This window comes from Aphelocoma coerulescens, chromosome 2 (genome assembly GCF_041296385.1).
Source record: "Aphelocoma coerulescens isolate FSJ_1873_10779 chromosome 2, UR_Acoe_1.0, whole genome shotgun sequence".
NCBI lineage: Eukaryota > Metazoa > Chordata > Aves > Passeriformes > Corvidae > Aphelocoma > Aphelocoma coerulescens.
In genome coordinates, this window is record NC_091015.1 from 161,163,676 (window position 1) to 161,179,622 (window position 15,947).

The 15,947-nt window shown below is 36.8% G+C and overlaps 1 protein-coding gene across 4 annotated transcripts in view; it reads right to left on the bottom strand.

The window, feature by feature from the left end:
- The window catches only part of ZFAT (zinc finger and AT-hook domain containing), a 78,917-nt gene that overhangs the window by 11,891 nt on the left and 51,079 nt on the right, over positions 1-15,947 (bottom strand). For 3 of the 4 annotated variants that reach the window (XM_069005526.1, XM_069005527.1, XM_069005528.1), the window contains exons 11-15: positions 14,283-14,371; positions 11,730-11,868; positions 5,769-5,887; positions 4,218-4,344; positions 2,023-2,153 (exon numbers count right to left, since the gene is read on the bottom strand). In XM_069005526.1, the coding sequence (XP_068861627.1) occupies positions 2,023-2,153; positions 4,218-4,344; positions 5,769-5,887; positions 11,730-11,868; positions 14,283-14,371 (605 nt within the window). The other variant, XM_069005529.1, reaches the window with a different exon arrangement.

Below are 15,947 nucleotides of genomic sequence, written 5' to 3' on the forward strand. Positions count from 1 at the left end.
AAGGAAGTGTGGAATACATTTTCCAGTAGGAAAGTGAAATACAAACATGGCTAAAGGTCACTTCAAGGTTAACAATTAGGAACTTGCGATAATTAAAACTCGACCAAGTCATAGGTAAAAATGAGGGATATCCCACCACCACCAACTCAGTATTGAAGAAAAAAACCGACAGTTTCTAATAGTGGATGATTAAAGTTAAATTAATAACATTTAAAGACTTCTTTCCTCAGATTAAAAATGGGCGTGCCTGTAACTCTGGAGCAATTTTCTGGTGAGAAGACAAGAGCTGGAAAGTAACTACAGCTGTATAACAGACTGGACTATGATAAAACTGATTACTATAGAAAATTAAAAGAAAAAAAAAGAGAAAAATGAAACATTTTAGAAAGGTAAAAGCTCTTATAAAATAAAAGACTCTAAAGGGAGGGGAAAAGGGGGCATAAAAAGAAAAGCAGCAAAGAGATTCTGTGCTCTGAGAATTCAGTAATTCATTTGATATAGGAGTGGGGCTTGTAAGAGTTCGGTATCAGACCAGTCAGAGTCACTGATGTATACAAGCAAAAAGAAGTAACTAAGGCTTAGAAGTCTGCAAACTCAAAAGGCTAGAAATATGGATTTAAAAGTGAAAAAGAAAACTAATTTGGAATATACATATTTACTTAGAAAAAGCTACCAGTAAATTCAGAGGGTCCAACAAGGAAGTGAATGGATTTTATGATGACTCAGACATTAATCAGAGTTAACTCCTGTATATTTAAAATTTAACATTCAGATACCAAAACATTCTCTTGGCAGCTCTATTCCAGCAGCCACTTTCTCCTATACCTTTAGTACAACAGCCTCAAAAGATGAATTTCTTTAGGGAAGAACTAATTTCAATAATATTGACAAACACCAATTGCTAATACTGCATTCAACCCCCAAAGAAGTCATCTCTATAGCACAGCATGCACGTCGGTAGTGGCTATACTATAAAAGTTGCTTTGAAACTTGCACATAATTGGACCACAATGTCTCTTCTCTTTTATGACTCAATTTAGTTTTCAAATTTGGTATGTTATTCTACCAAAAAATCCTGAACTTTTACATAGTTTCTAGTCAAAATACCTGTTAAGTATTGCAAAGGAACATCTGAAAATGCTGTGTCTTCAAATTCTGCCTTGTCTTTGTGACATTTGGGTAGCAAGCTTAGGAATGATCCAAGTACTTCACAGACCATGAACTTCACACTTCTATGGAGCTCTCATGAACTCAGTGTTCAAAACACTACAAAAAATGCTGAACTCGGAAGTTAGTTTTAGCACTCAGAATAATCAGTTTTGGTTCATTTAAATAAAATAAGTTACTTAAACTCTTTGAAAAGTTAAAACTTCTACTGTACTTTCCTTGCCTCACCTGTCAACCACATTGAGTGCAGACACCCCAGTGAATCAGTGGGGAAAGGGATAAGCAAAGAGCTGTGATGAAACAGAAGAAACAAGCAGAGTTTGGAGAACACTGCAAGGACAATGAGAAATGGCAGCAACAAAGTTAGCAGACACCTGAGAGAGAAGGAAATACAGAGCAAAAGTCTTGATGTTTGAAGCCAACAGGCACCTCAAATTGAAAATTATTTCCTTTCCTTTACTGCACCAAGGACCACCTGAATCTTTTAGATGAAAATGGCACTAAGTGTCTGCACAAAATACAAGTACACTATTTTACAGAGCCTGAAAACACCTGCTAGAAAAAAGCTGTATTTTCACATAAATACATGTACTTATTCATTCATATTTTATGTACATACAAAAATATATGCATTTTTAGATGTATAAAGATGTATGTGTATACAAGTATAAACATGTACACGTGTGGGCATGTGAACACACATACACACAACACCCAGTGAAAAATTAGTTTAGGAAAAATTCTATATGTGTCTTGAATGATCATTTAAAATTTGTCCCTTGCAAAGTAACCCCATATCACAATAAATATATGAAAATTAAATATAGCTGGTTTAGAGAAGAAAAGAGCTCTTACCTGCTTCACCACTGTCACTGTGCCAGGTGCCATGGTAACGACAGAAGCCACTGCAGTGGTATCGTGGGATTCCGAACCCAACTCAATGATCTGCTGCAGGATGTTTACAGCTGTTGGATCCAGTCTTTCACCTTATCAGAAAGACAGCAGCCATAAGATCATCACAGTAGAGCAGTTCTGAGGCTATGTGAATCTAAGTAGCACAGCCCTGACTCGCAGCACTGTTGGTACAATTCAAAAGGCTCAACAATGTGACACTTTAATAACAGATCTGTGTCAGGAAAGTATTCACGGAACAAATTTGCCGAGGGAATGCATGAATCAGCAAGTGAAGCCACACCAAGCATTTCTATGCCTATTTGAAAGAGATCTAAAAGAATACATTGAATAAAGAAACAGCCACAACTCATAGCAGTAACTGCAAAGTAGGAAGCTGCAAGGCTTTACAAATCCAAATGTGTATTACCAGACATTCATCTTACACACAACCTACCTGTATACCTATAACCACAACACCCATTTGGTACTTTAGAAACCTGTGTTTACCATCTGTCTGGTCCTTTGCAATACCCCTCAGCCTAAAAGAAGTAGTTTTATTACTGACATGCTGAAGGGAAAAGTTAATTGCTTGGGAAAGCTCATACTTACCACTTTATAAACACTGGATCAGAACATCTGTGCTTTTTAAAAAATTCTCTAATGTGTGTAGCCCTGCCAGAGTAAAGGGAGGTTTACAAAAAACCAAAAAAACCCCATTTATAGTTGTACTCTGACTTCTCACAAAGTGTGAAATACCTGAATGCAGAAAAATGTTTTCTGTTATGCAGGAATACAAATTCCCACCAATGGCCCACTATTCCCACATGCCCATTGTCAGCATGAGGGAAATGTCAGACAGAGAAAGGAACTGTTAGGGTCATGTAAAGCTGCCTTATGTTTACTTTAATCACTGCGAGAGATAGAAAAGAGACAGCAAGAAGAATAAATCTAATTTCTTAACTTAAATTCTTTCAAACTGAGGTTGATACTGTGATAGTAGTCTAGGTCAGATAATTTAATTTCAAATAGAAAGTATTTATATTTTGTTATTTACATAAGAAAAAAGTGTATCTGAGTACTGAAAAATGTTTGCTTGCTCTTTTTTGGGTTTTTTTTTACTATAAAACTGCCTTTAGACAAGATATTACCTTTTTCATACTAAGAGGGAATATGCTGGAAGAGTATCTGAAGTTGGATGCTGTAAAAGCAAGACTACTCAGAAAACTATTGCCTCAAGCTGAAAATAAAAACTACTATGTACAGTACATTCCATGACAATGTTTATTTTAATTTAGATATACAAAAGTTAAAGGAAAGTTCTCAAGAAGTTTTCACTTATTCAGAATTTCCACTCATTAAAATAATATACAGAAATTGGTAGCAATGTAATTAAATTGCAACATGCTTGGAAAATCTGTAAAAAGTGGGAGTTTTTGACATGTATCTGTATTGTGAACTATAAAGACCATACTGGTAAACAACTGTAAAATGTTGTCTTCTGATAACCAGGGCATTTATTTATATGCAGTACAAAACGCTCATAGGAATATCTACTCTAGTCTCTGTTTTAACGCTCTCAGAAATCTGGGCATTTTTTCTTTTCTTCCAGTTTTTGTTATTTCCCACTTAGCAGACATTATCTAATGCTACTCTTTTCCTCCTCAACCTGATACAGAATAGCTCACTTAGTTTCGTGTACCATCAGAATTGAGATTGTTAGTGCTGTCTTGGGAACGTGGTAAATGAGCTATTCCACCATGTCGCTCCTGCAGTCTTGCTGACTAAAGCCAGAGAGGGAGAAAAATAGCAGCCAGAGGATTGCCATTAGATACACATCATCTACTGTGCCAAGATAGCTAATTTCACACTATATTTAATAATATAGGCAGGAAATTCCACACAGCTAATAATAAAGTGCAAAACAGGCAGTGATAAGTATTAATGACTCCAGGATATAGAAATTCATAATGAATTATAATTTCTCATTTATACTTGGAGAAAATATAACCCCCCCAGAAGTAAGTTCTGGATGATTAATTTCATAATTTTTAATAGGAGATCACAGGAGATCATGTACTGCCCAGTACACTCAAAAGAATAAGGTATTTTGGAAAAAAAGGTGTATTTGTGTTCCAACCTAGAAAAAGGTGACTTACTGTTCTCAGAAGTGTATCTAAGGTTCTGTAACGCAGCTACAGCAGCTTGAGTGCCTTGAACATCTTCTCCAGCCTCTGTGATATGGAGATACTGAGTGGATGCTTCCTCAGCAACTTCAGCAGTTAACTTGGAAACAAAACCCAGCCAAGGCATGAATAATCTCATTTCAGTGATTTAAACAACAATAAGGAATGGGTTTGGACAACAAATACTGTAACAAGAGCTATATGATGTGAAACAGAATTCAAGAGTATTACATGGGAGTTGGGAATATCATCCCACGGTGTTCTAGATTCTACTTCAAAAGTTGTTCTAAGGATGTTAAGTTATTGTCTGAATAATAATAATAAGCTGAATTTATTTTTGTTACACAGTTATTTTAGAACTAAAAACAGACTTCTACTACATCAGAGTTGAGAAAAGAACTTTTAAGCAAAATGAATTTATAATGCAGATCTGCTAAAACACCGCAGAAGCTTGAAAAAATGGCATTTTGTTTCAGAAAAGTTATCCTTTCCATAAGCTATGTTTTTTTCAAGACAAAGCTGTCAATATGTATTCCTGCTCTGATGGGACTCTTTCTTTATAGCCAGTTCAGCAACAGAGACATTCTTGCATCCAGGATATCCCTCTTACTTCTTCAGCTTTGGGCATCTACTGGGAAAGTGTACAGATAATTGCTTGGAATATGGATAGAAGGCTTAGAAGGGCTACATTTTAAAATGCTTGTCCCACCTTCTTTGAACAGCTGTCCAAATAGAACCTACTCCAGTGTTTTTCAAGGACTTATCCTTCTGTGTGGGGATACTCAATAACTATCAGACAAGACCTGCAGGTCAGCTCTTCCAAATCAGGCATTAGATTTGTGATGGGGGCAGACTGAAATTTAGCAGAAGAGGTCTGAAGCTGTGGAGGTCAGCCAACTGCAGTTGGCTCCTGGCTTTTTCCTCTCATTGGACTTCAAAATCAGCCTGCTCGGGCAATGGAAGACACTCAGCTGGCCAATCATAATTTTTTAATAGCAGTGTCTAAATCTGTAGTTTTCCCATCGATTCTGCATCTGCAGGATTGAAGCTGAAAACACAGAACATATCATAGAAGACTTACTCTGCACAACATTATCGTTTTTTCAGCTGATCAATTAAAAATTCTGTGTTCTAGATTCTAGCCTTCTCCGGACCAAGACATACGCTTTTTTCTGCAGCTTTGCTCATCTTACAGTTAACACCACATACTATTCAGTATATTAAAAAATGCGTAAGTTTTTCAATTTCATGGTTTTTTGCTAAAGTTTTCACCCTTCCTGCTGCAAATAGAGGACTGGAAGTCTAAAATGCAAAAATAAGCATTTACAAGGTTGTTAACCCTATCATATATTAAAATTTAACAGACATAGCAAGGTATGCATTCAAATGAAGATAAGATCCCATGACCTTCTGATCTTATATAAAGTCAGAACACATTTTTGTATGCTTCTTATTTTTATCCTTACTTTTCTCCCCAGAATTTTAAAAAAACTTAGGGTCAAAGCCATTGATATTTTGCTTTACCTCCCATTTGGTCTCCCCATCATTCTCCACTAACTTCATTCCATGCTTGTTTTTAAGATGTCTGTTGAACTCCCATTTTGTACCATACACAAAGCTGCAAACAGGACATTTAATGCCACCTATAAGGAAACACAAATAAATTCCTTGGGCTATTTTCATATAATTCTTTTTCAAGGCAGTAACAACCCGTTTAATTTGACCCCATCTCAATCAAGCCATGTAACTGTTTTCCTGCAGCCATTTGTCCAACATGAAGAATGTTAATATTTAACATATACATCAATAGCACGCTTTAATAATTTTTTTTTAAATGTATCTTCTCTAGGACAGCTGTTCCAGTTTTTTCAAACTTTGTTCTTTTTATTTGTACATTAGCAAAGTAAACTAGGAAGAGTTAACAAAGTAATATCCTCTTCACCCAGATATCTTTGCTCTTGAGTTTTATGTTAACATGCAAACTGTAAATAAAGTTTTCTGTCTACAAAATGACACATAACATGAAGTTAGCACGTTTACTGTGTGAGTATGCAGCATTACAGGTAAAAAACTGAGTATGACGAAATCATGAGAATCCAATTTTCTACACCAGATTAAACAGCTTTTACTTCTTTTCTTATGAAAATCATTTGGTCAGATGTTAGATCTCAGCTGCTTGTAATTATGCAAATAAGTATTTCTCCTTTTTCCCCCTCTATTGACTAAAGAGAACAAGAATAACCTGCCTGTGATAAATGATTGCATTAGGTGACCAGAACTCACTTTAACAAATCTAATGGCTCAGGAAGTGCCTTATGCCACTGCAGGAACTCTGCTACCTAGATGTGTCTGACTCCACATCATTGTGGCCAAAGATGATGCTTACTCATCATGTTCAAATGCTTCAAACAGACTCACAGAAGCTGGTTATTAGCCAAGACCTGGGTGCACAGTCCTTTATGAACAAGGTGATCAGAAAAAACAGACCATTTTTCATTAATGGAAACCTACCATATGGCATCCTACCAGGTGAAAAGAAGTAAACATTTTATTTTGATAAAACAGAATATAACTACACCCAGTCTCTAGGGGATTCACCGACACTTGTTACTACACAAACCTCCCTCTTTGCTCTCTCAGTCTTTACCAAACTTCACTGTTAAGAGTAGATGCTCAATACTTCATCTCTAAACAAATCTGAAATAGCTTCACTATTAAGGGAAACTCAGAAAGTTCAGATTAGAACAATGATGTTATCAGTTACAAAAAATGAAATTACACATTAATTTCACACCAATCTGCAGCATGAGGAAAAACCCATTGCTGTGAAACAGTGAACACTTTCCTGCATTACTTTGCTATTGAAACTATTATAACAACACCCCAGGTAAATTAAATCTGTAACTTTTGTCATTATGACTTTAATTAAATAACAAGTAATAGAAGCACAGAATTAAACTGGTAATATAGAACTCCATATCGGTGACTTGATATGAAAGCTCAGAAAAATTAATTTCTAGATAATTCTTTAAAGTAATGGGTAACATACAGAGAAAGCCAATGAATTACATGCCTTTACTACTTTCAATAACAAAACTGATGTTTGTAACAAAATACTGCAGGCAGATCTTATATAGCTCCATAACTTTTTTCCATTGACATGTGCTCTCCAGTTTATTTATTGGCCTAAAATCTCCATAAGATAACTCTTATTTTCTGTCCAAAGAAAGCACATGATGACAGCTGTGTAACAGAACACCGAGGCCACAACTGAATCCTCATGTGTGCACAAGTAGCTGCACAAATACAAATGAAAATCTGTCTCTCAGATACATAAACAAAATATTTATGGATGGGAGGGAGGATTGGTGAGGAGAAAAGAAAAAATTGAGGAAAACTTTATGTGACTTGCCCAGCACAAAGCAAGTGGAACTAAAAAAATAAGCCATCAAATGAGCACACAGGCAGGGCCTTGCAGAAAAACTAGTGGGTAGTGCATAGTACTCTTGTTGCCTTTGCAGAATACATTGAATTCTTATGGTATTTATTTTCCTTTATTACTTTATAACACTAAAATAAATGCCAGATCATAGACTTCTACTTAAACAAAGAAACATGCACAAACCCTGCAAAATCCCAAGCATTTCTCTGATCCTGGGTGATTCCAATTTCTACCACAAGCCCAGAAATTAAATACTGCTGTCTATCCTTGGCAATGCAGTTGCTCAAATGAACACATTCCCTCTTCCATGAATCATTCATTTATTTATAAGCTCATTCTAGGAATCTTGAGTACAGTCCAGCAGTCTACATTCATATAAATATTTCCAATTAAGATTATTTGCAGTGCCTGCAATGCAGTCAAAAACCAATTGAGTAGAGGAGATGAGCAAGTGTGAGGCATTCACTCTGGGCTCAGTGGGTAACTTAGAACAAGCAGAATACAATACAAATAGATATAGACAGCTTTTACTAGATATTAATCTTTGTTACTTTCCCCTCTCAATTTCTTTCCAAGCCTTTTTTGCCTGCTGATACTCTCTCCTTTTCCTTTTCATCTATAGTCCTTTCATTTCAAAGGGTTTGTTTAATATCAGGTCTGAAAGGTCTTCTTCCTTTATATGAATATATGAATAATTTTCCAAAATTGCTTTTCAGATCTATGAATATAGTAAATTGAAACTAAAGAGAAGCTAGTCAGACAGCAAGGTGCAACTTCTGGCCCAAGCAGCTCAGAAAGACAGAGAATCATCAAAAGGTTTGGGTTGGAAGGGACCTTAAAGATTATCCTGTTCCAAACCCCTTGCCAACTGGCAGGGACACCTTCCACTAGAACAGGTTGCTCAGGGCCCCTGAGCCTCAAGTGGGCTTCAACACTTCCAAGCATGGAGCATCCACAATTTCAATGGGCAACTTGTTTCAGTGCCTCACAGTGAAGAATTTCTATTACCTTGTATGACACTCAGGTGTCATATATGACAAATATGACTTGTCATACTGCATAATGTGTCCACAGTAATCTGCTTGTGCTGTGTGAACCAAATACAGAAGACCTGATTTGCAAATCAGGAAAACTTTTATTAACTTCAGTAGGATTCATGTTTATCACCTCCAAATGCAAATGTCTCCCACAAGGAACAATTCTTCCCTCAGTGAGACACCAAAACACTGAGAAAAACTCAGTGTTTCTATAGCATGATAAAGAATCTCTGGTCTTATTTGGACCCCAGGTGCAAGATCCATCTGATGCATCACAGAGCAGGAATTTGAGTTGGCAAAGGAAGCTGCATGTGGGAAAATTGCACCTATTAATATAGTTTTCTTCATTACAGAGCCCGGAGAAAAGACACTGACTTCATAGCTCCTACATGGATTTGATGCCCCATTACTGCTCTAAAATGCCTGACTTTTACATAGATGAATGTGGAAAACAGACACAGTACTAATGTCAGCACAGGAAATATAAATGCTGTGTAAGGAGGGGAAGAGAAAGAAGGATGTGAAGTCAGAGATGGAAAGAACAGAATAGGCTCGCTCAGTTGGAGGGGATCTACAAGGACCATCTAGTCCAACTGCCTGACAAAATGATGGAGGACCAAAAGTTAAAGCTGTTGTTAAGGGCATTGCCCAAATGCCCCTCAAACACTGACAGCCTTGGAGCACTGATCACCTCTCTGGGAAGGCTGTTCCAGTGTTAGATCAACTTCTCTGTAGAGAAATGCTTCCTAATGCCCAGGCACGGTTTTGAACCATTCCAATGTTTCCTACCACTGCATCCCAGGGAGAAGAGCTCAGCACCTCTCTCCCCTTCCCCCCCTCAGGAAGCTGTTAGAGAGCAATGAGGTCACCCCTCAGCCTCCTCCAAACCAGACAAGCCCAGAGCCCTCAGCTGCTCCTCACAGGACATGACTTCCATCCCCGTCACCAGCTTTGTTTCCCTCTGGATACAGTCATGAACCTTCACATCCTCACCTGGTGGGTCCCAGCCCTGCACTCAGGGCTCCAACACTGAGCACAGCAGGATAATCCTCATTTTTCCTGGCTGGTCATGCTGCATTCGATGCACCCCAGGATGGGGTTTGCCCTCAGGTGTGCCAGGGCTCACTGCTGGCTCCTGGAGAGCTGCTGCCAACCTGCACTCCTGGATCCCCATCTGCAGGGCTGATCTCCCTACTAAGACCTGTGCCAGGCATTACTCTATCCTAAGGGCAGAATCTGACACTTGACCTTGTTAAATTTCATCCTGTTAATCACTGTCCAATGTTCCAATGTGGTGGAAAAAGGATATCCACCACAGGAAAAGTTAAAGGCTCTTCTCTCTCATCTCACCCTAATATCTCCATTTTAAGGCTACTCTTGCATCTCAACAACTTTACAGTTGTTTTGTTTCAGTGGAAAAGAATTATTTTCAGAAGTGCATTTATCTGGCTCCCAAAGGGAAAGCCTAATCAGCTCATGATTAATTTTATTTGTTCAAAACATTGCAAGTATGATCCCTAATTTATACAAAGAGAATTCATTCACTGATATCTATTCCTAAGAGTGGCTACAGACAAATAATTCCTTGCAGTGCTCAGATATTTGGGAAGTTAAACAAAGCTCCCTATAATGCACAGTTCTTCCTTCATCTGGGTGACCACAAAATAAAGGCTCTGAATACTGACCAAGCAAATACTACTTCCTTAAAACAACTGCAGGTTCCCCATGGACTTACACTGTCTGTGAAAATAATTGTAAAATTATACTATATATTCCTACCCTGAAATTTATAGATATTTACTTTTAAAATTATTTGGTTTTCTGACAAAAAGGAAACAACGAAATGTTATATAAAAACAACACAGACCCATTACTTATTGTAGTTACACTTTTTCCCCTTACAGTGCCAGTTTAAAAGGAGAGTCTCAGATTGAGTTATCTTTCTCTGTGTCATGATTTCAATATTTTAACATGGATTAATGCCTTCAATAGATAAATGTTATGTGTTAGATGAATGGTTTGGAAATCCCATTTAGAAATAATGTAACCTTAGAAGAATTCTATTTAGTTCATTATCTAATACATCAGCATTACTTTGGTCTCTGTTCCTCTTCAATGAAACCAGAAACTGAAGATTTCAAAAGATATTATTAAACTGTTCATAGTTTCTATTAAAAAATAGGGAAAACACTTTCTAAAATTACGAGTAACAAAGAAGAAAACTTACTTTTACCAAGAATTAAAGTATTTTCAACACACTTTAATACATAATCTGGCTTTCTCCTCGCTCAATATTCCTCACACCAGGCACTAGAACTGAAGGAGCTTTACACCCAAAAACATACCTGACTGCATGATCAGTTGTTTTGCTTTGGTTCATCTACCCAGTGAGTAACAGCAAAGCTACTCATGTGAGTCAGACAAATCTTAAATTAGAATGTTAAGATTTCTGTTATACTACTAATGAAGTATTGGGTTATTTACACAGACATGCTTCCTTTGCCCATAAACAAGATTGTGAGCATAACAATTCCTAACCTGTTTTACCTGTACTCTCCTTTTACCCCAGATTTTTCTAGTGGGGGAATGATTTGCTGCTATTTACTCTTCAGTCTCTTTCCTTATGTTTGCTCAACCTTACCTCAAGTTCAACCTTGCAGAATTGTCACAGAAATTTATCAGCAGAATGGTAGAAATTTATCATTCATTTCAACAGACAGTGATCCTTTACTTACAGAAAGAGACAAGTGTCAATGATAAATGTATGCAACAACAAATAGCACAGGCAAGGTCAAACAAAACTTTGGTTCACACACCCTTAAAAACCAGGAACAAAGGACTCTGAATGAAGGGTAAAAGGTGCCATTTCCAAATTACTAAAAAGGAATAACAATTTATCATGAAACACCCAATAAACTAAGGAACACATATTGCACAAAAGTTTATCTTCACACCAAGTTTGCTTCAGCAAAAAAATGTAACAAATCTTATATGGTGGAGATGTACCTTGTTGGATAAGGGCTTCAGCTGCAGGCTCCCCAGACCCTGCATTGACATATTCTTCATTAGGATGTTTCCTGTTGTAATGTCTCTTCAGGGAACCAGAGATATTGCAGGAATAGTGGCAGTGTGCACAGCGGAAGGGCTGGGAGCAAAAAGGAAAATGTTGGACTGTATTCCTCACCTCTTCAGGATACATGTCTAAGCTGCAATGTTTTGATCCCAAGAAACCATGTCCATTTCTGGCTTAGGCATCTTTCAAGGAGACCCTCCGAAATTCAACATAAATGGAAAGTGTAACTAAACATTACCTAAATTTGGTACTTTTTATTATGTGCAAGACAACAAGTATTCTCAATATTGTAAGATTATTACACAGTTTCTGTAATTCAGTAAATTGTGTGTTTTCATAATTGATCATAACACGTCTGTCCATATGGAGACTGTCTACTATGAAATTACTCAGCTGTTGTGAGCTTTGGACTGAAAGAGGGGAGCAAGACAACTAAAATAACTGAAACTACAACATGGTTGTACAGCCAATCTAATTTAACAGGTTTCCCTTTCTCTTCATTTTTTCTTTCCTTTCCCCTTTCCCTTTTCTTTCACCTTTCCCTGGCATTTGCAATTCTATGACCATTTGGTGAGCTAGTTTTGGCAACTAAATTAATTCATTTTTTAAGAACAAGTCTCTCTTCAACTGACAGGGAGACAAATTCCTAAGGAAAAAAATGAGGAAAACAAACATTTGAGCCTAAAGTTAACCTTTGAGAATAACTTTCTGACTGAGATATATCACAGTTATAGGAAGCTTGACACAACCATTAGGTCCTGGAAAAGCATGCAGACATTGACCAAAGTCCTCAGGGAAAAGTCAAATACCTGAGAATGGGATGCAAAATGTCTCATGCACAGCAGCCCCACCTAAAGCTGCTCAGCAGAAAATGGTTGGGACAGAAATGTTCATCTAGGAGCTGAATTTAAAGCAGAGAAATGTCTGCAGTCAGGGTCCATTAATTAGAACACTCCTAAGCTCATTGCTCATGCTCTTCCTTCAGGCTCCAAACAGCAAAAATAAGGAAGAAAAGTGATGTTCAGACTCCCTTAACCTTACACTTCAGACAGTACTGTAACATTCAGCTACTCAATATTTCAGAGATGGGTACTGTCTTTCTATTGCTGAAACTGTCATTTTTAAAAGACAGGAATCCAGACAGACTGCTGTGTTCTTGTAGCACTCTCTTGTGCAAGTCACGCATGTTACCTGCTATTGGACAGCAGGATTGCAAATTCATGGAGCTGGGAAATATGATGGATTAAAGGATAATGAGATCACATAAGTAGTGACATTTCTCTGAGTCTCATAAGCATGAAAACAACTGTCCTAGAAGGAGGCAAACATTTTTTGAACTCCTTTACACAAATACTCCTGATTGATCTAATCCAGTGGTCAGTACTCCTGACAATGCCTTGAATCGCCACACTTATGCACAAGTGATCCCGAGGTCAGAACCAGCTACATTTCAAGAACTGCACTGTGAGTACATTCATCACTTTAGCCATCAAAAAAGGAAAATTATGTATTTTCATTTACAAAAAATCCTTTAAAAATGTAAGTCCGGAGCAAAACCACATACTTAAGAAAGAAAAATTATTTGTTCAAAATGTATCATCTCTTTCGATGAGGTGTTTTGTCTTCCAAAACTTAAATCATCATTGTAAAGACTGCTTGCCTTTCTGCTTTATGGCTCTTGTTAAGAATGCCTGCAGTGTACTCTTTATAGAAGTACAATGATCTGGTAGGTAATGAAAGATGTTACGTATGATGTTTTCAGTAAGAAATATGCTTATTGTCGAGATAAAGCCTCACATTAAAATGAACATTTTCATAAATACGAAATACTTTTTTTTCTGGAAAAGAAGCTAGTATAATTCCTATTTACTGAATATAACAATTGACAATACATTACATTAAGAGCTATCATGCTGAGAACCAATGTGAAATTTAGAAATAAAACCATACTACCATTTATTAAAATAAACTGTATCTCTAATTTCAATACTTCACGGAAACTAACAATTTTCAAAACTCTTTCCAATGTGTGTTTCAGATAAATGGGCTGTTTTAAAATTAATTCTCTTCAATTTTCTTCAAGTATATGAACTCATCTACAGTACAACAGACTGGCAATCTTCAGGGAAAATTAAGGTGGGCAATGAACAGTGATATAGGGAATTTTACTTTCATGCCTCTCTAGGACATTTTAAGGTACATATTAAATCCACTCTCTCAAGGACTGACAGTCAAACCCAATAATGCTTGTTTCATATTGCAACACACAGATATTTTTGTCAAGTAAAACTATTAATTACAAATTGGTCATGAACAAAATAACCCTATCTCAAAAGTCTGAATATAAAGTCAAAATTTCTAAAATATTAAAATGTTTATATACTGTTAATTGTCACCAAACAGGAAAATGTGCCAGTTTTAATATTGTTATCTGAAGTTCTCTGTATTTCCTAATAACTTTAAGCACAATTTATATATTTTCTTACCTTGAAAGAGACGTGTTGTTCCATATGACGTAGGAGCTGTGGTTTCTGGGCAGCTGTATAGTCACAAACTGTGCATTTAAACTGCTTTCCTGAAATGGGAATAGGAAATGGAATAATTTTTTCTATTTAAGTTTAGAAAACTACTGATTCTATTTCCCCATAAATTCCAAAATGCTAAGAATGAACAATACGAGAAGTCTGGCACTTGCTCTGCAAAACTTTGGTTAAATAGAGCTAAGAGCAGAGTATGGGAGGAAAAAAGGCCCAAGTGCCATCTTTAAATTATAAGCATTAAACACTCTGGATTCTCCTGGGATAGTCACTTGGGAAAGAAGAAGAAGAATTGTTATAGTGCACCCTAAATGAAAGGAGGAAATCCATTATTTACAACTGCAGGCACGGCTACTTTGCTATTTGTAAAGCACACTTGGAAATCCTTAAAACACCCATGTTTGATCATGCTCACATGGTTTTATTTATTTCTGTCCATAGCACTGAATTGCTATGATTCAAATACATTTTCCCTTCAAAGCAGTCTCTCTCACTATTTTTTCCCTTATGATTTAAATGCACACAATTTCCTTCTTTTTATTCTCTGGGTTTCATACTCCCCTTCTCCTTATTTTGCCTCTAACATTCTATCAGGGCTGCTACCTCCAGCCAAATTACAAGGTACATTAAATACAGAAAGACTTCATTCCTGAATTAAATAAGCACGGTTGGCAAATTGTATTTGACTGACGTGCAATAAGGATATGTTAAAAATTGCTCCAAAAGCAAAAGAAGTAAAAAGTAAAGTAGAATAGAGAATATTCTGTATTATCACAAAGAAATGGGGTTTCTTTAGATTCCAGATCCTGATGTAAAAAGTTACAAGCATTTTATACTAAGTGTGAAAGTTTCTATAAAACACGGCTAAGAAGAACCTTCTGGTATCTAAATAAAATAATGAAAACTAGGCTTTTTGGTTTGCTTCTACTCACAAACAGTAATGACCCTGGGCTACAGAATTGCTTTCTATCATGTCGCTCTTGAGAAGTCTGTCTTCTGGAAAAGAATAAATCAGACACAAAACTACTTTATATTCCACTGCTTAAACTGACCTTGCAGGGCTGTGATATTTGCACAAAAATTGCTTGGATTCATAAGTCAGTAAGACAAGACTCATGAACAGTGAAACATCTTTCAGATGCACTTATTCATGAAATAACTGAAGAACACTAGGTGTGTGCTGGTAAGAACTTTTGCAGCGCTGTCACTACAGGAAGGGACCTTGAGCAAAGAGAAGCTGTCGCTCAAGAGGCTGAAAGTCCCCTGACAAACCACATTCCTGGTGACAAATATTCTCTTCTTTTTTCACAGTGGTTTGAAATGCATGAAAAGTTTGTTGGGGTGGACTTAGTGAGGAATATTACTTAAGACTCCACAGACAGTGAGATCCTGTTTCCACTGGAGCCAATGGCAAAACTCACCTTTCAAATGTATAAGCAATTTCCTGTAACAGTTTTGGAATTATGAAAAGCAAGGCAAAAGAGCCTAAGTCTTGAATTTATTTGAACCAGTCAAAAATGGAGGTTCATCTAAAAGGAACACAGAGTCATAGAATGGTTTGGGTTGGAAGGGACTTCAAAGGTCATCTTGTTCCAACCCCCCTGTGATGGGCTA